Genomic DNA, 12,709 nt, shown 5'->3' with positions numbered 1-12,709 from the left:
CACCTAGACTGGGCAAAGTATTAGCTGCGGACAGCGGGACACTTGGGGACCGGCGCTGCACCCCCACCGCAGGCCAGCGGCCGGCCCCCCCCCCCCCCCCGAAGGGCGAGTGCCAGCTGGCCGCGTGAGGCACTCAAAGTGGCAGAGCAACAACGTCCCGTCTGACGTAGGATGTGAAAGCACTACTCTTCCACCTGCCGACTGCCATTATTTCTGATGTGGCGAGCCCGTCCCGAGACAGCTGGGTGCAGGCCCTGCCGATACGGAAGGAATGCGGCGCGTAGTCATCTGGAGGCAAGCCTAGCGCCGAGAGGGCAGTGCGTAGGATCCTGGAGAAATCTCGCCTGGTGACAGGAGCGCCTGCGGCGTGTTTGAATATGGGCCCCGGGCCCACGCCCCTGTAATTAAAGTATTTAGACAGAGCACGGACCGGGCAGTACTTGCTGGAAGGGTTCGCTCTCAGGGGGAGGGTGGGCGTGCGACCTGCACTGTGCTTGTAGGTGTTGAAGACGATATCTATTCAGATTCAGATTCAGATGTTTATTCAGGTAAGGTATATACATACAAGTGATGTTACATTAATGGATTGATATATAGATAGAGCTAGTACATACAATGCCTAAAGCCACTATTACGCAATGCGTTTCGGGCAAGAAAAACATTAATATCTAGAACTTAATACTAATTGAGCATAAAGAATAAAAAGTGTTGAGAACAAATACAAATAAAGATAAAAAAAAGGGGGAACATGACTGAAAAAGCAGCACAAATACAATAGGTTGACAAACAGTGTTGATTAAAAAAAAAAAGAAAAGAAAATAACAGACATGGGTTGACAATAGAGGAGTGAGGTAGGTTACAGGGAATTTATTAGGTAGTGTTTAGTTTTTTTCTTAAACTGGTTGAGAGAGGTACAGTCTTTAACATGGTTGGGAAGGTCATTCCACATTCTGGGCCCCTTGATTTGCAGAGCATTTCTAGTTTGATTAAGACGTACTCTAGGAATATCAAAACTGTATTTATTTCTGGTGTGGTGCTCATGGGTTCTGTTACAACCTTCTATGAAGCTTTTAAGATCAGGATTGGCATTATAGTTTAGCGTTTTATATATGTATAATACACATGAGAGAATGTGCAGTGACTTAATATCTAACATATTCAGAGATTTGAGTAGGGGTACCGAGTGATGTCTGGGGCCAGAGTTGGATATTGTTCTAATAGCAGCTTTGTGTTGGGTAATTAGAGGACGCAAGTGATTTTGGGTAGTAGAACCCCAAGCACAAATACCATAGTTGAGATAAGGATAGATAAGGGAGTAATAGAGAGTCACCAGGGCAGGGCGTGGTACATAATATCTGATCTTAGAAAGAATGCCCACAGTTTTTGAAACTTTTTTTGATATATTTAGAATGTGTCCCTGGAAATTCAGCTTGTGGTCAATGAGAATGCCAAGGAATTTGCCATCTAATTTGTTACAAATTTGGGTATTGTTTATTTTGAGATTTATATGACTAGAGGATTTATTGCCAAACAGAATATATTCCTGCCGTCGTAAGTGATACCTGCTCAAGGTTGAGCGTGTGTCGTCCATGCTCCACGTAGACCGCCTCACCCGGGCGTAGGCAGGCGTGGAAAGCCAGGGAGAAGAGCGCCCTGTAGCAAGACTTCTCATAGGCAGAGTTACATACGCCTCCCAGTGCCCGCAGCAGGCGATGCAGGAGGCTCCTCGTCACAGGGAGACGCCGTGCAGGGGCCCGCTGTGCGGAGTTACGTGCCCCTTTGAGGAGTTGGGTGACCAGGAACTGCCGAGTTGGGTCCCTCCTACCGTGTAGCTTGCAGACGAAGGCGATGGCCGCTAGATAGGCGTGCAGAGAGCGGTAAGCCAGGCCCCGCGAGAGCAGAGATTGCAGGAAGTTCACCAGAGTCGAAGGTGCAGCATCAAAGGGGCATTCTCCTCGCCGCCCTGCCGAGACGTAGGCGGCGTACTCCACCCACTTAGCCCTGTAAGTACGCCTCGTCGCTGGCTGCAGGGAGTTGAATAGGGTCCTCACAGTTGCAGGGCAGGAGGTGCGCGGGAACTGTTGTCGGCGTCTCGGCGAGGCCTGCTTCTCGCAGGAACAAGGGCGGCAGCGTCTGTAAGCGGGAAAGAGCATCACAAACCCCGTTTAATTTTCCTGGGAGGTGGGAGGGTAGGAGTGTAATGTTATGGATGAGTAAGAGCACTGCCAAGGGCCTGACAATTTGCATTAGTAGGGGGCACCTAGCAGAGAGTGTGTTGAGCACGTTTACCACTGCACTGTTGTCCGATTTGCACACCAGCCTCTTATTGGCCAATACCGGGGCGAAAAGTGCTATACCCATGAAGAAAGGGTAGAGCTCGAGCAAAGCAATGTTGAGCCGACCCCAGACCTGCGGCCACGTTCCCCTGAACCAGGCTGCCCCTAGTGTTAGGCCATACCTCTTGGAAGAAGCATCTGCACACATTGAAAGTGATGGAGCGTTTCCCCATCCGCCATCTGGGGGAAAGACTGTTACTCCATTGAAGTCAGTGAGGAAGGAGCGCCAGGCGGCGAGATCGAGCTTAGCCTCAGCGTCCAAGTGGCATAGGCGCGAGGGGCGCTGTGGGCCTCGCGTAAGCGAGGCCCACAGCACAGGTCTGTGCCCACAGGACCTCTGTGGGCACAGGCCCACAGAGGTCTTTACCGCGGTGGCGAATTGCAACTTCCCAATGATCGCCTGCAGGTCCCGGAGGGGGATGCGCTCCAGACTCAGCGCGACTTCCACTGCTGCCGTGTACTTCGTTCTCTTGTCCTCTGGTAGTCTTGTTTCCATCCTGTGAGCGTCAATCTCCAGCCCCAGGAACGTGAGGCAGGAGCACGGGCCCTCTGTTTTGTGAGGTGCCAAGGGGACCCCCAATCGCTCGCAGAGGGCAGTGAACACCCTCAGGCTTCGCTGGCACTCGTCGAAAGTGAAACTGACGAAGAGGAAGTCGTCCAATACCTTCACAACGTCGCGCACCCCAAACTTCTACGCGAGGATCCATTGCAGGGCACTGGAGAAGGTCTCGAAGATCCGGCAGGAGGGGGCGGCTCCCATGCTGAGCATCTTCTCGTAGTAGTACTTGCCCCCATAAGAAAACCCCAGGAGATGGTAGTCGCTCGGGTGTACTGGGACGATCCTGAAAGCTTCTGCGATGTCGCACTTTGCCAGGTGAGCCCCCGGGGACCGGCTGACAACCATTGTCACCGCATCATGGATAGACTGGTAGGTGACGGACGTCGATTCCCGGGGGATGTTGGCGTTCACACTGTCAGGGGAGTAAGGGTAGCTAAGGTTGTGCAGGAGGCGGTACTTGCCCGGCGTAGACTTCTCCCTCAGTGCTATGGGCAAACACTTGAAATTCTTGAAAGGGGGGGGCTTCGAAGGGGCCCGCGATGCGTCCTAGACTCAACTCCTTGTCGAGCATGGGCCCGACGATGTGCGGGAGGTCCGTCGTAGCCTGAGGGTTGCGTGAAGTGAGGGGGGTTCGCACTCCTTCAAAGCCAAGTAGGAACCCCCCTCTGAAGCCCCCCACGACGTAGTCTCGCAGGGGGTATCCCACCAGCAAAGCATCAAGGGCGTCGGCGTCCACCGGCGTTGTTACTGCCGGCGTTCTTCTTAGCCTTGTCCTGTGGTTGTCTTCGTGGGCGCTGGTCATGGGTGGGTCCGTCGCGTATGTGAGCTGGGGGGCACGTGGTGTAGGCCCGGGTGCCTCCTTCGGCAGCGCGGGCAGTAGTGCAGGAAGGAACATGAAGTAAAACTGCAGCCGGGTCCTCTCGAGTGGTAGGCAAAGCAGTAGCCCGGGGGGAGCCCTGCAACCCGGGCGCTAGAGAGGGTAAGGGCTGCCGGCCGACCTGCCTCCTGTCTGCCTGTCTGAACAGCGACGTGTGCGACGCGCTGTACCGAGCGGAATTCCAGGTCCAGCCTGTAATCAAGCCAAGAACAGTCCGACCTCTCCTTGTCCCATCTGAAGGCCTTGTCGTACCACATCCAGTCATTTTTAAGGGTCACCTTCATGGTCTTGACGTAGCGGCTTTGCGAGGGCAGCGGCGAGGGCAGGCGGAGTGAGGGCAGAGCCCCTCTGTGCCCCCGTATTTATACGGCCCCAGACTGCCCGCGCAACGCCGCGGGACGCGCTGCGCAAATGTTTCTTTCTACCCCATCAGAAACATCCCCGCTTGCGAAGCAGTGGCCATTTACCAACATCGGTGAGGATTGCAGCGTTGCCAGTGTTCCATTCAGATCTCTAGGAGTTATGGATGAAGAGCGAGAGGCACCCCTACCTTGCTTGTTGCTATGTTTGGGCATGTTTTCGGCGATAGATTCTTGGTAGTGTTTCTACAGGTAGATGCTTGGAAAATTAAAGTGGGGATAGGTGTATAGTGAATGCTTGGCAGACGGGGCGTCGATAGGCAGGCAAAAATTGATTAATTTTGGTTGATTACTTTTGAGGTTCGCTGTGAGTTATGGCATATTAAGTCTCCATGCACTTAACTCGTGCTGGGCAGCAGTTAGGCCATGCAATGTTGAGTGGAGACGAAATTACCACGAATTTTCTGCAGCAGTGCCGGTGCCACCCGCCAGATATCGGTAATATTTATATCATGGTAATATTTCTTAGCTATCTGCAGGCTTAGCACTTTGGGGGTTCCAGCGGAGCACCCCCAAAGATACCGCAAATGCTTAGCAAGCTAGAACAAGTGCCCCCTGAGCCTGTCTGTGCGTCGTTCCTTTGAAAAGAAAACAGAGGATACAGAGGATCCAGGGAGGAGGGTGGGCGTTTTGTAAGTGAGCAGCTGCTTGCTTGTCGAGACAGGAGCCACCCAGTCTGCAGGCAGAGCTTATATTTATTTATTTATTTATTTATTTATTTATTTATTTATTTATTTATTTATGTATATACAAGAAGGTACATTGGGATTGTGAGGATACATAATATGGTAATTACAGTCTTGTAAAGCCACTAGTACGCGCAGCGTTTCGGGCAGGTCCTTAATCTAAGAAAATTTTAAGTAGGTAAATACTTGCAAAATTTATAAAAAATGATAAGTTACAAGGCAAGAAAAAAAAGATGAGAGAAAATTGTAGGTATATTAAAGCACATAGATAGCTCAGATTGATTGCAATGACAGCTTGAATGGTAGTTGACAAAAATTGGTAGTCACAATACAGCATATGGCTAGCACATAAAATAAGACAGCAATGAACACAATGATAAGGTTGTTTGGGTTAAGTACATAAAAATTGGGAGATTGGGTAACACTATATACAGAGTAAATTTAAAGCTCAGTGTAGGAAACTAAGAAGATGAAATTTTGTATTTTTTGGTTTTGCTTTTAAATAAGGCAAAAGTTTGACAGTTTTTCAATTCACTAGGGAGTGAGTTCCATAGACTAGGTCTCTTAATTTGCATAGAGTGTTTACACAGATTAAGTTTGACCCTGGGAATATCAAAGAGATATTTATTTCTGGTGTGGTGATAATGGGTCCTATTACATCTGTCCAGGGAGAGTTTCAGAGCATGGTTTGCATTTAAGAACAGGGTTTTGTAAATGTAGTTGACACAAGAGAATGTGTGTAGGGAGTTAATATTTAGCAAGTTTAGGGATTTAAACAAGGGAGCTGAGTGTTGTCTGAAAGCAGAGTTAGTTATTATTCTGATAGCAGATTTTTGCTGTGTGATGATGGGCTTAAGATGGCTTGCAGTGGTAGACCCCCATGCACAGATACCATAATTAAGATAGGGATAGATTAGTGCATAATATAGTGAGAGGAGAGCAGAGTTAGGAACATAATATCTTATTTTGGAGAGTATACCAACTGTCTTAGAGACTTTCTTAGTTATGTGTTGAATGTGGGTGCTGAAGATGAGTCTCTTGTCTAGGAATAGGACAAAAAACTTGCCATCATTTGTATTACTAATGGTAATGTTGTCTATCTGTAGCTGAATTGCATTTGCTGATTTGCTTCCAAATAGGATGTAGTAAGTCTTTTTTATGTTTAATGTTAGTTTGTTAGTTGACATCCATAAGTGGACTTTTTTCATTCATTATTCACAACATTATTTAGTGTATGTGGGTTGGGGTCTGAATAGATAAGGGTAGTATCGTCAGCAAACAATATAGGTTTAAGAATATTAGAGACATTAGGCAGATCGTTTATATATATAAGAAATAGAAGAGGTCCTAAGATACTGCCCTGTGGCACTCCAACGGTAATTGTTAGAGTGGAAGAAGTTGTATCATTGATGGTTACATATTGGTGTCTGTCACTAAGATAGGATCGGATGTAGTCAAGGGCAAGGCCTCGGATTCCATAATGCTGGAGTTTAAGTAAGAGGTAGTTGTGAATAACAGTATCAAAGGCTTTTCTTAGGTCAATGAAGAGTCCAATCGGAAACTCATTTTTGTTAAGGGCTGAGTAGATTACGTCAAGGAGACTAATGATTGCATCATTGGTGCTCTTTTGGGACCGGAAGCCAAACTGGCAGGGGCTGAGTATGTCGAATTTTACGAGGTTGGAATAGAGCTGTTTGTAAATAATTTTTTCTAATTTTTTGATAGAATGGGTATGTTTGATATTGGTCAATAATTGTTTATGTCCGCCGGATTGCCTCCTTTATGGAGTGGCATTACTCTTGCTTTTTTGAGGATATCAGGGAAGGCGTGACACTCTATAGATTTGTTGAACAGTAGTGCTATGGGTGGGCAAGGGCATGGGAGGCTCTCTTGTATACAATGGACGGAATTTCACTGGTGTTCCCTGCCTTGGTTTTTAGAGAGTGTATGATGGACACAACATCTGCCAGGCTGATTGGTGAAAGGAGAAGAGTTTGGATAGCTGCCTGAGAGATATGTGTTAATATGTGTCTGAGTCTGTGGGATTTTACTGGCAAGATTAGCACCAACCGATGAAAAGAAACTATTAAATTCATTTGCCATTTCTAAATCAGTTGACGGTATATCCCCATCCTTGTAGTTTTATTTGGTTATGTGAGTGTTGTTTAGTTCGTAGGATACTAGAGATTGTTTTCCAAGTACTTTTCATGTTGCATTTTGCTTCATTGAACCTATTCACATAATATGTAAGTTTTGCCTTTCTTATGATACTGGTAAGCATTGATGAGTACCTTTTAGCTACTTCCTTTGAAACTAGGCCAATCCTAAGTTTCTTTTCATATTCATGTTTCTTGTTGATTGAGTTGAGAATGCCACTTGTGAGCCATGGATTGTTTAATCTTTTGTCAGTTACTTGCTTGGTAAGAAGGGGACAATGAAGGTTGTGGAGGTTTAGAGTTTTGGAGAGGAAGAGGTTAGCTAATGAATTTATATCCTGGGTATTATTGAATTCAGAATCCCAGTTAATATTGTGAAGTGCATCTGTAAGATTGCCTAAAGCTGATTCACTGTGTAGCCTAAATGAAAGTTTCTTGCTTTTTGGTGGTGTTATGTCCATGTTCGCTATGAGAAAGGTAGGATAGTGGTCAGTTGTTCTGTCGTAGATTATACCAGATACAAGGGGAGCTGTTATGTTTGTCCATATGTGATCCAACGTAGTGGCAGATGTTTGAGTGACTCGGGTAGGTTTGGTGATTGTGGGGATTAGCATACAGGAGTTCATGCCGTTAAGGAAATAGTCAACTTGAGGGTTGTTTTGAAGACCCAGGTCAATATTGAAATCACCTCCCAGAATGATGTGATTTTTATTGAGATTGTTATTTATGATAAGATTCTTTACGTTATCTGAGAATGAAGCTATGTTGGTATTAGGAAATCAATTTATTTATTTATTTATGCATATACAAGAAGGTACATTGGGAATGTGAGGATACATAATATGGTAATTACAGTCTTGTAAAGCCACTAGTACGCGCAGCGTTTCGGTTGGTATAGATAGATGTGCTGGTTCATGCTGTTAAGGAAATATATAACATCGGCTCAGGACGCCCCTGACGGGTCGCTCTGAGTCGTTGTCGATAGGAACTGGTGTAGGGTCCATGCTGGGGGCACAGTTGAGCAGGCTAAACTTCTGTGTTTACGTTTTGTAAGTGAGCAGCTGCTTGCTTGTCGGGACAGGGACCACCCAGTCTGCAGGCAGAGCTTATATAACCTCAGCTCGTTGCTCGCGCAGCTTGGGCGGTTAAACTGAGCTTCCAGACATACGTTTTCTTTTCCTCAGAAAACCCACCGCTTTTTTGGGGAAAGCCGTGTTTTTTTTTCTGAGGTTGGAAGAAAACGCACTCAGATTGGGGACTTGTTTATTTTATAATAAATTAATAATAAATAATAAATTAATAATAAATAATAAATTAATAATAAATAATAAATTAATAATAAATAATAAATTAATAATAAATAATAAATTAATAATAAATTAATAATAAATATTAAATAATAAATTAATAATAAATAAATTAATAATACATTAATAATAAATAATAAATTAATAATAAATAATAAATTAATAATAAATTAATAATAAATAATAAATTAATAATAAATTAATAATAAATAATAAATTAAAATAAATAATAAATAAATTATTATTATTATATAATATAATAATAATAACAAATAGTATAATGAGAAGTAATTATTTTTAATGAATCAAATAGCTAATTAGGGTGAATGATAAATAGTGACTAATGCATAACAATAAAGTATTAGAGAATAATTATAATGAATAATCATTATAATGATAAAGTATTAAATCAATTACAATTAATAGTTACATCTATAGTTAGTAATTGAAAGTTGCATTATTTGAATTTATACTAATTACAATTCATGGTAATATTTCTTAGCTATCTGCAGGCTTAGCACTTTGGGGGTTCCGGCGGAGCACCCCCCATCCCGTGAGGGCCAGCAGCACGGAACCCCCAACCCCGAAGGGCGAGCGGCGGCTGGCCGCTGCAACTAGGAATGTGACTACTCGCACTGTGGCTGTAACCGTGCTAGCTGTGACAGGTTTCCCCGACTGAAAAAGTTACCAAACCGGGTCTACTAGACAGATGCTACAAGTGAAACAGCGTCCTTGCAGAGGCCAACGGAGCGCCATCGCGACGTACCATGAGCACAGAGAGGCAAGAGCCCACCAACTTGACCTTGCGAGGCGAGTGTTCTTCGCCAACCTTTAACTAGGAATATGGCCACTCGTTTCTGTAACAGCAACCGTGCCCGCATCCCAGGAGAGGGCATTAAAAACAGCCGGGTTACTCCTGACTGACAAAGGTACCAGACCCGTTCTACTAGGCAGTTAAACAGTTAAACTGTTTACAGTTAGAAGTTAAACTAGCCGTTCTACTAGGCAGCTAACATGCTGCAAGTTAAACAGCGTCCTTGGTGAGGCCAACGGAGCATCATCGCGACGATCCAGAGCGTAGAGGGCAAGGTGTACCCCCCATGCAATGTCCTTGTGAGGTGGTCGTACAGCAACAATACAATACAATTTTATTTAGGTAAGGTACATACATACAATAAATATTTAAAAGGATTGGTTGACTTATAGGTAGAGCTAGTACATACAATGCCTAAAGCCACTATTACGCAAAGCGTTTCGGGCATGATAAACTTAAATGACAAGCTTAATACTAATTGAGCATAATGAGTAGAATGAAAACAAGAAATGAAAACATAGATGAAAAAGCAGCACAAATACAATTATGTCGACAAACAGCGCTCTTTAAAGAAAAACATACATGGGTTGACAACAGAGGGGTAAGGTAGGTTACAGGGAATTTATTAGGTATAGCTTCGTTTTTAACTTAAACTGGTTGAGAGAGGTACAGTCTTTAACATGGTTGGGAAGGTCATTCCACATTCTGGGCCCCTTGATTTGTAGAGCATTTCTAGTTTGATTAAGTCGTACTCTAGGAATATCAAAACTGTATTTATTTCTGGTGTGGTGCTCATGGGTTCTGTTACAACCTTCTATGAAGCTTTAGAGATCAGGATTGGCATTATAGTTTAGCGTTTTATATATGTATAATACACATGAGAGAATGTGCAGTGACTTAATGTCTAACATATTCAGAGATTTGAGTAGGGGTACCGAGTGATGTCTGGGGTCAGAATTGGATATTGTCCTAATAGCAGCTTTGTGTTGAGTAAGCAGGGAGTTGAACAGGGATTGTACACCCAAGTAGGGGCGCTGTGCACGATGTCGTAAGACTGGTCATCGCTGGAGCCCGCCCTCACAGGGACCAATCCTGTAAGGCTGGCCTCAGGGCGGGTGTGGGAAGTGGGAAGCCGCCTACACCGAGGCCGACTCCCCAGGGTCGACCCCGTGTCCGTCATTGTCGCTGCGGCCCGCCCCACAGCGGTGAGGGTGTCGACTTCATGGGTGCAGTAGTCTGCCCTCAGGCTCCATCCCTTTTCCTCGTTCATCTATGGTGTACCTTGTGCGCCTTCCATAGTCGGTTCTGGAAGTATTAAAGCAGTAAGGGTGTGCTGAAGCGGGCATGCAGTAGGAACGTGACGGGCAAGGAACCTACCCCTTAAGGGTACTGCTGGAATTAGTTTGTAAGAGGGGGGGGGGGGGACATTTTCGGAAGCGAACTGGGCAAGTGTCATTAATGGATAAAGTCAGGAAGATACCCCGAGGAAAACTCTGAAAAGGAACACTGACACAGAGGATAGGAGTCTCTAGAGCAAACTCACAGGGGAAAGGAAGAGAATAACATCTTCCAGGAAACTAGACTGTAGCGAAGGTAACTATCAAACCGACAGAACTTTAGCGGGAAAAACCCAGACATGTGAAGAAAAGGGGGGGGGGGGGTGACGGGTAACCAGTTACCGTATCTGAGGCAAAGGCAGAAGATGATCCAGGGGGGGGGGGGGGGGGGGGTAATCTAGCAAGTAATAACTCATTTCAAATATAATCAAATATAATAATATAAAACAATAGAACAGTCCAACATAATCAATATTTATATGACCAATATATATATATCATCAAATCAATATATAAATAAAACAATAAACCAAATATAAGAAACAGGTCTTAAGGCGTTACTGCAACATGCTTGCGTCCAGAGTGACACGAACACAACAAGTTATAAGGATGGTAACCGAGTCCGTTACAGTGATCTCCATCGTATGTTGGCCTCCGGATGCATGCTAGAGCTGAATAGTTAGCCTAAGAAACTGCCTTAAGAGGCGCCGATGAGTTCAGTCTTGGAGTGTCAATGACCATTCTGAGAGCAGCAGTACCCCAAGAACTTCAACAAGATCTGGTGATATGAGGCAAGGTGAAATGGTCACCAGTAAGGCTAGGGATCCGTATATGTAAAATAATTATGTAATTAATATAATAATATAGTAAAATTAACAGATAATGTCGAAAGTGCCACGTAGAAGTGGTCGAAAATAGTAAACTAACTCCCAGACCCATAATAAATTAATGCTGAACGAGAAGGGAATAATAAAATAAATAGCAATACTCTAAATTAGTATAGGAAATAATTAATATAGATATATATAGCACAAATAACTTGGGCCCCGGGCTGCTGCATCCAGGCGCGGCTGCGTTGTTGACCCCGTGACGCCGCCGCCAGAGTCCTCAGTCTTCCTTGAATACTCCCCCCCCCCCCATACTAGGAGCTGGGGCTGAGAACCCGTTACTGGACGAGCCCTTCGTAGAGGCAGGCACGATGAGCGGCGGTGAGCAGGCCAAAACGATTTTAGAATACATTAAGAGAAAACGTAACAAAGATAACGACAATGGGCCACAGATTAGGGTTTTTAAAATAGACAAATTTAATACATGAAATATGCAATAATCCAGTACTATGAACTCACAAAGTTATTACCAAATAATGCAAAACTTGGGAGCTGGGAAGCCAATGCCGTATAATAGTTCAACTCTATATAAAAATAAAATAAAATACTGGACTGTAACCGTGATATAAATTTACAACAATTTAGTACATAATAAATAACGACAATAAGCCACAGGGAAAAAGTGCGGATACTAAGTAGAAAGTTGAACTGAAACAGTCTAAGTGCAAAGATAGGACTGGATAATAACTGGAGAGCAGGATTACTATTTATAAGCAATAAATAGTACATTACAAATATAACGTGAAGGTTCCACTAAGAAGAGTGTAAAAGAGAGACATAAGCACTAGAAGGATAAGCGCAAATACTCCTTCCAAAATACTAGGTCGCACGACCATTAGCCCGCTAACAGGGTAGGGTGGGCCCGCCCAGCTAAGGGCTCCACAGGGGTCCCGGCTAAGGGCGTAACGGACTGGCCCAGCTAAGGGGCCTAGGTCAGGGCCGTCCGAGGGCATGACTGACGTGCCCAGGTAAGGCCCGGGACTACAGATGCCTTGACTAAGGAAAAGGCAGGACTGCAAAAAGTGCCCCACAAAAGGGGGGTAAGGCAGTAAAGAAAATGAAAGTAATAATATAATATGAGAAGTAACGCCGCCAGCATAGCGCTCATTACCCTAAAGGCCAAAGACCGTTATGCTAAATAAGCATAAACAATAACAGAGCCGTAATCCAAAGAAAACGATAACAAGTAAAGCAGAGGAAGGGTAGAAGTAAGGCAACTAAAACCCGAACCTACTAATAAAGAACTTAAATTAGTAATAGTATGATACAGTAGGAACAACATTCATGGCGTTAGGCGAGGCCAGAAGCCAAAAGGGGAATTGACATGAGAT

General features: G+C 44.6%; 1 protein-coding gene across 1 annotated transcript; it reads right to left on the bottom strand.

The window, feature by feature from the left end:
• Positions 1-842: 842 nt before the first annotated feature.
• LOC138360312 (uncharacterized) lies at positions 843-10,799 on the bottom strand. Its single transcript, XM_069320230.1, has 2 exons — positions 10,090-10,799; positions 843-2,133 (listed from the first exon to the last, which is right to left on the bottom strand). The coding sequence occupies exons 1-2, from the start codon at positions 10,422-10,424 to the stop codon at positions 1,521-1,523; spliced, it is 948 nt and encodes a 315-aa protein (XP_069176331.1). The 5' UTR covers positions 10,425-10,799; the 3' UTR covers positions 843-1,520.
• Positions 10,800-12,709: the final 1,910 nt, after the last annotated feature.

This window comes from Procambarus clarkii, unplaced genomic scaffold (genome assembly GCF_040958095.1).
Source record: "Procambarus clarkii isolate CNS0578487 unplaced genomic scaffold, FALCON_Pclarkii_2.0 HiC_scaffold_107, whole genome shotgun sequence".
Lineage (NCBI taxonomy): Eukaryota > Metazoa > Arthropoda > Malacostraca > Decapoda > Cambaridae > Procambarus > Procambarus clarkii.
This window is presented reverse-complemented; position numbering and strand designations above follow the sequence as displayed.

Excerpts from the sequence above, each read along its gene's own strand:
- LOC138360312 (XM_069320230.1), bottom strand. The coding sequence starts at position 10,424 with ATGAACGAGGAAAAGGGATGGAGCCTGAGGGCAGACTACTGCACCCAT. Across the intron at positions 2,134-10,089 it reads CTGACCCCAGACATCACTCG|ACGCTGCCGCCCTTGTTCCT; the intron begins GTACCCCTACTC and ends TCCCGCTTACAG.